Source organism: Microtus ochrogaster, linkage group LG1 (genome assembly GCF_000317375.1).
Source record: "Microtus ochrogaster isolate Prairie Vole_2 linkage group LG1, MicOch1.0, whole genome shotgun sequence".
NCBI classification, from domain to species: domain Eukaryota; kingdom Metazoa; phylum Chordata; class Mammalia; order Rodentia; family Cricetidae; genus Microtus; species Microtus ochrogaster.
Genome location: NC_022027.1, coordinates 4688180 through 4697283, shown reverse-complemented (window position 1 = coordinate 4697283; position 9104 = coordinate 4688180). Strand labels below are relative to the sequence as shown.

Sequence of the window (9104 nt, the reverse complement as noted above, 5' to 3'; positions counted from 1 at the left end):
CCCGCACCCGACGTCCGGCCCGCTACTGCCGCCGCGCTTCTACCCGCGCTACGTGCTGCCGCTCGCCTTCGGCAAGTACTTCGCGTCGGTGTCGGCGCACGTTAGCATCTGGAAGGTGCCGGTGTCCTACGCGCACACCGGTAGGTGCGGACGCGGGCCGGGGCGCACTGCCTGGGGCTTCGAAGTATGGGTACGAGTTCGCGGGCCGCCAGACTGAGACACCGCCAAGGCGCGGCCGAGTCTCAGGTTGGAAAAGGTCGGAGGAGTTAACCTCGCGAGTGAACTGACTCCAGCAATTGGGGTCGGTAGAAAGCCTTACAGAGAGAGAAGGTCGGCGTCGGGTGTACAGGCTGCAGGGACTGCCCGCTGAGTGCTTTTCCTCTCTTTGCAGTCAAGGCCACCATGCCCATCTGGGTGGTCCTCCTGTCTCGGATCATCATGAAGGAAAAACAGAGCACCAAGGTAACCCGGGCAGAAACCCTGGGCAGGGCGGGATTCCCGGTAACTGGCTAGGTTGATGACGTGGTTGGACCGTGGCAGTCCTCGAGCTTCCTGTCAAATAAGGAAGTCAAGGTGTCAGCCCCCTGGGCCTTCCCCAGTGTCCCACACTCATTTCAGACAGCAGGTGTGTGGGAAGGGGAGATGTCCTCTTATTTATTGTCCCCAAGTGCCACGTCCCTCTGGGGTCCCTTCTTCCTGTTTTGATTCCCTCTGCTGGTTTGTTGATTGATGATGCCTATTGGGTCCCGTTTTGGCAAGTCACCAAGAAACAAACTAAGTTGAGACAGGTTTTCCTTCTCTTCTTTTTAAACATTTATCTGTGTGTGTATGCTGTGCCTCAGTTTGTCTGCGAAGCTTGGAAGACAGGAGTCCATCTCATCTTTCCATACAAGTTACCAGGCTTGGCGGAAAGGGCCCTTCCTTACCTGTTGAGCTATCGTGAAAGAATGGTCGGTGCTGGACAGCTGGATCTGATGTGAGATGCCAGGCCAGAGGAGTTTGATGGTGGCAGAATCCAGCCAGTTCTTAGAAATTAAAACTTTGAGGAGCCTAACATGGTATGATGGGTCTGTCATGCCAGTACTCAGGATGCTGAGGCAGGAGGATGGAGAAGTCTAGGATAGCCTAGGCTACAGAGCTCAACTTTGTCTCAAAAAGTCTCGGAGCTGGTCATGGTGGTGCACACCTTTAATACCAGAGCTAGGAAGGCAGAGGCAGGTGGATCTCTGTAAGTTTGAAGCCAGCCTGGTCTACATAGTGAGTTCCAGGACTCTGCAGAGACCCTGTCTCCAAGAAAAAGAACAAGAGAGAGAGAGAGAGAAAGGTTGTATAGCTCAGCATGGAGCCTTTACTGAGACCTCACAGGACAGGGTTTTGCCGCTTTTTTAAACCAAGGTTGTGATGATCTGGATGTGGGCCACACAGAGCACCCAGGGCTCAGGACTGCCTGGAAGATGCCAGTGTCCCAGCTGGAAGCCATCTCACCCTGTTCTACAAATGTTCATTTTCTATATATGTCCTATAATTGGTTTAGCTCAGAATGGCTTCCCCCTGAATCACTGTGTAAAAACTGGGCCACCTCTGACTGAGTTTTGTCCTCAGGCCCATGTTCATCCTGGCCAGCCCTGTCTGTACTCTGCAGTCTCCATTCACGGTGATGTCAAGTGGGGCTGGCCTCCTGGAGTGAGTTGCTGGGGAGGCAGCCAGGTGTGTCACCTGATAACACACCTTGTGTTTATCAGTTTTCCTTGTCACTGAGAACGTTGTACAAGTGCAGGTCCTGGAGACTGGCCCTCTTGGGCAGAGACCTGCCCTACAAGGCAGATAACTCAGACCTCTGAATTCCTGTTCTCAAGGGAAGACGTGGGATGCTGACAGGGCGAGTGGACCATGGCCAGGAGTGCAGGGGCAGGCTTCCAAGTCTCAGTGGTCACTTGCCTTGAGGACAGAACCCTCTGCTGCTAAAATCCTGGCCTGTCTTGCTTTGTTTTTACACATTTTGTGGAGACGTGAGTCCACATGGAGATTAGGGGACAGCTTGAAGGAGTTGGTTCTTTACCCACAAGGAGTTCTGGAGTTTTATGTACTGAGCCCACTAATTGGGCCTGTATTCAGTTTTTGATACAAAATCTCTGACTGGAAATCCACCTGGCTTCCTACCTTGCTGGATTTTGTTTGTTCTTAGAAACGGGATTTGAAAGTAGCCCGAGCTAGCCTCCTTTTTTCCCCATTTATTTATGTATTTGCCTGTCTGTGTGGAGGTCAGATGGTAGCTTTTGGGCGAGTCAGTTCTTCCACCGTGTGGATCCTGGGCATCAAGCTCAGGTGTCAGGCGTGGCAGCAAGTGCCTTTCTCTTCAGCCATCTCACCAAACCCAGCCCCAGACTCTTGGTGATCCTCCTGCCTCAGCTTCCTGGGTGCCAGGATGCTGGGGATAAAGATGGGGTCCTCCAGGTGAGGAATAGGCCACCTGAGGTTTCCTGTAGTTCTGAGTGGTGGCTAGCTGAGCTCCTCTGCCCCCCTGCAGGTGTACCTGTCACTGGTCCCTATCATCAGTGGAGTCCTGCTGGCCACTGTTACAGAGCTGTCTTTCGACGTGTGGGGGCTGGTCAGTGCCCTGGCAGCCACGCTCTGCTTCTCCCTTCAGAACATCTTCTCCAAAAAGGTGTGTGCTCCCGCTATGCTGCTTGCCTACAGGGGCCAGAGCAGACGGCCGGGCAGACCCTCCTGTGCCTTCTGTCTGCCTGAGTCTCTGTTCCTTCTTTTGTTTTGAGAGCCGGCCCTAACCTAACCCACTCTGCTGATCTCTTGTGTTCCTTTTTCTTTACAAGTCTTCTTGTTACACTTTGTTTACATACTTAGTGTGTGTGTGCAAGGGCACTGCCATGGCCTGACAGTGGAGGGCAGAAAACAACTTGCAGAAGTCAGTTCTTCCTCCATGTGGGACCTGGGCATTGAACTCAAGTCCTCAGGCTTGGTGACAAGCCTTTACCCATTGATCCATCTTGCCAGCCCTTCCACATTATTTCCCACTAAACCTGCCACCACCCCCCATTTTGTCCCATGAGCCCCTGGGATCTGCCTGCAGTCCCCACCACCAAGTGCTTGATTTGCACACACTTAACACTATAGCCCACTTCTATGTGGGTGCTAGGGATCTGAGCTCAAGTCCTCATGCCTGAGCCATCTCCCCAGCCCTCCTTTACTTTCTAGGAATGTGTATGCTGAGCATGCCTCTGAGGTGTGGTCACTTACCCCATCTTGTCTGGCTGCTCAGTGGTTACTGTGTGGTATCACCCTGCTGCAAAGCTCAGCCATGGCTGCGGCTCAGGGCTGCTGGGTGCTACCTGCAGCACAGAGGGTCTCCTTGTTAGGAATGTGGCTTATTTCCAACCTGTTGTAAGAAATACATCTGTGAACCTCTGCAGAACATGCTGCTGGGTGCTTGGGTTAGGGCATCCCCCTGCTGTAGACCATGGTCTGCAGTAGGATCTGTTTTTGGCTTTTGCCTGGCACTGCCTGGTGGGACTCAATAGGCTAAACCAACCTGCACTCAACTCAGAGGGATATCAGCCAGGCATGATGGTACCCACCTGTCACAACCATGTGTGAAATGAAGTCAGGATCTCCATGAGTGTGGCCAGCCTAGGCTACAGAGAAAGACAACAGATGCAAATAAAAAAATAGCGGGGGAGGGGGGGCTTCAGAGTACCTGGCTCACCGCACCCTCCCCAGCCTGTGTACTGCTGGGTCAATTCTGTTCTTCTGTCGGCCCTCGCCTATAGGACAGCACTTTGTCCAGGCATGGCTGTGTTCCTTCCTAAGCAAGCAAGCCCGTCTGATACCCAGTCTTGGATATCAGATTCCAGTCTCACTGGGGGCCGGAAACCCAGGCCTTGTTGTTGGTCAGGTGTCAGCGACTCTAATGAGGTGCTCTCCCCTCAGGTGTTGAGGGACTCCAGGATCCACCACCTGCGACTGCTCAACATCCTGGGCTGCCACGCCGTGTTCTTCATGATCCCCACATGGGTTCTCGTGGACCTCTCCACTTTCCTGGTCAGCAGCGACCTGGTGAGTTGATCTGCTGGGAACGTGTGTGTCTTCACTAGCGTGTGCTGAGCATGTGCTGCTTTGGGCACTGCAGCCGTGTGTTCCTCCTGGACACTCTTGAGTGTCTGTCTGGGCTGCTCTGTCTTCTGTCCCTGTAGTAATACCTGAGGCAGGCTAGTTTATAAGAACATAGGAATCTTTAGATCTCAGGTCTGGATACTGAATGTCCAGCATGGAGTATGTTCTTCCGAGGGCTCCTGCCATGTCCTGTGACACTGCATGAGAGTGACAAGAGTATGTGTGGGAGGGAGAAACCAATCTCAAACCAAGAGCCTGAGGACCAGGCTGACAGAGCCCCTGAGATAGTGGCTCAGGGTTTCTGGGTTTCTGTCGGCGTGCTTGGCCCTGATGCGTGGGACCTGTGCTGAGCACAGCGGTGTCACGCTCTGACACTGCTGGAGTGCGTCCAGAAGGGATTCACACTTGTATTTTCAGTATTTAAGTCTCCTTAATTCAAAAACCTAAGTCCAAATGGACTAAAACCCAAACTCTGTGAGCAGCTGTAGGAACTAGAGTCCTGGGAAGGAGAGGCTGGCCCCATTGCTGTCTTACACACAGCCACGGCACGCTGGAGACGTCGCTCTGGAGTGCATACACTTACCTGTGTACACACACATGCTCTTTCTAGTGGGGCACTGGTCACAGTCTAGAGCTGACCAATGGGGAAGTATTGGTCCCCGCCAAAAGCTGCTAGAAAGCGGAGGCTCCACCTGGTAGGCGGAAGTGAGGAACTGGGAAATAGCCTTGCGGTGAGGGGGACTCTTTCTTCTCCTCTGCCTTTACTTCCTTAATGAAGTCATTCCTGCTACAAAAAGCCAACAGGTTCTGAGCTGCATGTCAGGACTGTGCCTCGGGGCTGGCTATGGCCAGGACAGCACTTGCCCTTGACTCCTCAAGGCCTAGGCTCCACTCAACACGACACACAAAACAAGGGACACTTACCTTCTCGTCCCAGCACACAGGAAGCAGAGACAGGAGGATCAGAATTCAGTCATCCTTGGCTACATAGCAAGTTTGAGGACAATCTGGGCTACATGAGACCCTGTCTAAAAAGAAAAGGAAATCCTGGGCAGCAGCTAGTGGGACCTGTGAGCACTGCCCCACACAGCGTCCCGGAGACTGGGTGGACTTGTGGGCCAGGCCACTGTTGGACAAGTGAACACTAAGCACAGAGCTTCGGAAGAGGCTTTGACCATGGTTGCCATGGGCTGCTGGAGTTTGAAGCCCAGTAGCCTTCTGTACAAGACTCCAGGAAGGGCCAATGTCTTCTGCTGTGTTGTCCTGGGCATACTCCATCCTTAGGAAGCACATGATGGAGGGAGTAAGCCAAGTCCTACAAACCGTCCACTGACTTGCCCCGTGGCACACATTGTCCACATACGTACACCATGATGTTTTAAAATACTCGAGTGGTGTCTCCCCAGTACTTGGGCACGTATGTGGGAGGGCCAAGACCTTAAGTCATCCACAGCTACATAGGCCAGCCTGGGCTACATGAGACTGTAATTCCCTATCTGGAGAAAGAGACCTTCTGGACCCTCTGCGCTGAACCATCTTTCCTGGATGAGCATAGCTCCTACCCCTCATGGCAAAAGCCTCTTCACACCAAGTGGAACCCATCACAGCCAGCCACAGCTGGACAGTGGGGATCAGCAGATGTGGGAGCACAGCCCCAGTGATACACCCTCATCCCAGCTCCTGCATCCCAGCTCAGAGAGCATCTGCTTAGAGGGACCGGGAAGATCCTCAGAGCCAGAATCCCAGGAAGTCCACTGTGAAGCAGTCTCCCTAGGAACGGCTGCCTAAACAAGACAGGGACAATATCAGCGGACTTGCCAATCTGGGAGGGAGAAAATCTCACAGGGTCCACCCCATACAAAGAACTACAGGCCGTTAACGACTGCTGGGAGAGGGAGAGTTAGCCTTTCCCAGGAGGAGGACCCTGGCTGTCCAGTGCAGGGTGGTCAGCTCTGAAGCCATACACACAGACAATGAAAACAGGCTCAACAGGTTGTGTGTATACATGTGTGTTCACACATGCACGTGTGTGACAATAAAGAAAAAGGCTGTTAACTCGGGGTGCCTGCAAGGGGCTGGCAGGAGGAAAGGGATAGGAGAAGTGATGCAATTTTATTTCAGTTAAAAAACATTTTTAAGAAGGAAAAAAGAACTCGAATGGAAATCTTAGAATGGGAGCACAGCGCCTCTGAGACGCCCGTGCCGTGGCGACACCAGTGGGTCAGCAGAGATTGGCCCGTGCGCTATAGGGCAGTGCCTGTGATCCCATCCTCAGCCATGATGTAGAAGATTGCCAGAGAATGAGGGCAGCCTGGGCTACATGGCGAGTTACCGCGAGCTGGAAACAACCTACAACTGAGGAATAGCTGGTATAGCCATGAAATGGAATATTACCTAGCAGTGAAAAATATCCTCTTGTTTCTCACAGCCCAGACTAGTGTCAGGCTGAATGGAAAATGCCTGGCTCTGTGTTCTGTGATTTTTTTTTTTAAATTTATTTATTATGTATACAATATTCTGTCTGTGTGCATGTCTGCAGGCCAGAAGAGGGCATCAGACCTCATTACAGATGGTTGTGAGCCACCATGTGGTTGCCAGGAATTGAACTCAGGACCTTTGGAAGAGCAGGCAATGCTCTTAACCACTGAGCCATCTCTCCAGCCCTCTGTGATTGTTTATTGAAACAGTATGCTAGGGACAAACTCCATTGCAGTTGCCCGGTTTAAGGAGAGGGTGGATGCTGAGGAGTCGGGAGGGCATTTTTTGTCAGGGAGCCATCGGGGCCCCAGTTGTGGCTCACTGTACATCCTCCCTGGGCTGGCCACTCAGTTCCCCAAACACATAAATCTGTGAAGCTGCCATGTCTAGGCCTCCTGGGAGCAGAGCAGCACCCCTGAGTGACCCCAGCGAACTCTTACCCAGCCAGGGCCTTGGGGCTTTTGACTTGGGTGCAGCAATTCCCATCCCCCAAAAAGCTTATTACGGAAACAGGAAGTGCATCCAGTTTCAACTCCTTGCAATTTTTCTTCTCTTCCTTTAGGAAGTGTGAGTGTGTGTGTGTGTGCATATATTTGTGTGAATGTGTACAGTGCGTGTGTACTAGCTCAGCCTCCTGCACCTTCCTCAGTAGCTCCCCCTTGTCTTGCTGATGTAGGATCTCATTGACTGGCTGGCAAGCCTCAGGATCCGCCGTTTCTGTCCCCAAGCTTCCTGCCTCTAGCAGTGTGCTCTGTCTCTGTATATGTGCAGCTGCATGGTTTCTCTTGTGTTTTGTTTTGTTTGTTTTTCACATGGGTGCTGGGGTCTTAACTCAGACATTTTTCTGACTTAGCTGTCTGTCTTCCCAGCCCACCGTTGGTGTTTTTGAGACAGGATCTAGGTCCTGTATTATGTGGCCTAGGGTGACTTCAAACTCCTGATCTTCCTGTCTCTAGCTCCTGAGTGCTGGAGTAGAAAGTGTGCCCACCATGCCTGGATTGGAAGCTCAGTATGATTCGGTTGACTCTGTGGGTTACTCTTGTGGGTCTTCCTTCCCCTGGTGTCTCCCTGGCATGCCTGCTAACCACCATGTTCAGAGAGGGTCCGGCTGGGACTTGTGGCCGCCACAGGATGGCTGGAAACTGACAGCAGGGCAGGAAGGTGGGTGTGAGGGCCGTCTGAGGAAGCTGATGCCCAGGACTGTCCCGTGTCCTAGCTGGGCTGCTGCATTCTCCTGGCACCTGTCTGAGAATGGGTGGTGGGCTCAGGGGCTCTGTGTCCCTCTCTCTGGAAGGTAACAGTAGTTGATAATGTCACCCATCTCCTCGGGTCCTTCTGGTTTGATACTTTCACTTCCATTTGGTTTGGGGTTTGGGTGCTGGAATGCATGACGTCATTCGTGCTCAGCACATGCCCCACCACCCTGCTGTGTCTGTGCTCCAACTGCAGAGAATGCTTTGGAGGGGAGAGCTATGCGATGGCTGGGTGGGGAGACTGCTTGCTGTGTACCAGGAGGCAGGGGAGATCCCTGTAGTAAGCTGCACCCTGCCACACACACACACACAATTTTGGTGGCCTTTTGAAGAAAAATTATTAGATGTTATGTGTATGGGTGTTTTGTCTGCATGTATGTCCATGTACAACATGTGTGCCTGGTGCCTTCAGAGGTAAAAAAGAGGGCATGTGATCCCCTGGACTGGTATTACAGACAATTGTGATCCTCTATGTGGGTGCTGGGAATCTAATCGGAAAAGTACTCTTAACTGACGAACCATCTCTGCAATCCTTTGGTGGCTGTTTTTGCATCTCTGACAAGATACCCTCAACCACTGCACCATGCAGTGGAGTGGTCAGGAGGGTCAGAGGTCATGTTTAAACTGGTAAAATGGCTCAGTGGTACAGTAAAGGCATTTGTTACCAAACCTGTCACCCACCAGTTTGAGGCCAACCTGGGCTACATAAGATTCTGTTTCAAAAAAAAAATCTAACCACCTGCTGCACATGGTGACAGTCTGCCTAAATACATATGTGCTCCTCCCCTATTGATGCTTCCTACCTGTCTCCATAGGCCTATGTGTCTCAGTGGCCCTGGACACTGCTGCTCTTGGCAGTCAGTGGATTCTGCAACTTTGCACAGAATGTCATCGCCTTTAGTATCCTCAACCTCATCAGCCCACTCAGCTACTCAGTGGCCAACGTCACCAAGAGGATCATGGTCATCACTGTGTCCCTCATCATGCTACGCAATCCAGTGACCAGCACCAATGTGCTAGGCATGATGACTGCCATCCTGGGGGTCTTTCTGTACAACAAGGTGAGCATTAGGGGCCACTGTCCGCCAGCCAGGCACAGCCTAGGGGAAGGACAAGAAGGAGCCAAGGAGGGTTATTCTGGCTCTGGATTCCAAAGGTGCCTTACAAGGTGGGTGGGGTTTGTGTGCTGCATAAAACATACCCTCCTGCCGGGCGATGGTGGCGCACACCTTTAATCCCAGCACT

General features: G+C 52.3%; 1 protein-coding gene across 1 annotated transcript in view; it reads left to right on the top strand.

The window, feature by feature from the left end:
* Slc35e1 (solute carrier family 35 member E1) overlaps positions 1–9104 on the top strand; it is a 13854-nt gene that overhangs the window by 822 nt on the left and 3928 nt on the right. The window contains exons 3-7 of the mRNA XM_005359141.3: positions 2–140; positions 392–462; positions 2528–2665; positions 3946–4071; positions 8675–8920. Coding sequence (XP_005359198.2) covers positions 2–140; positions 392–462; positions 2528–2665; positions 3946–4071; positions 8675–8920 — 720 coding nt within the window. The remainder of the gene's footprint in view (position 1; positions 141–391; positions 463–2527; positions 2666–3945; positions 4072–8674; positions 8921–9104) is intronic.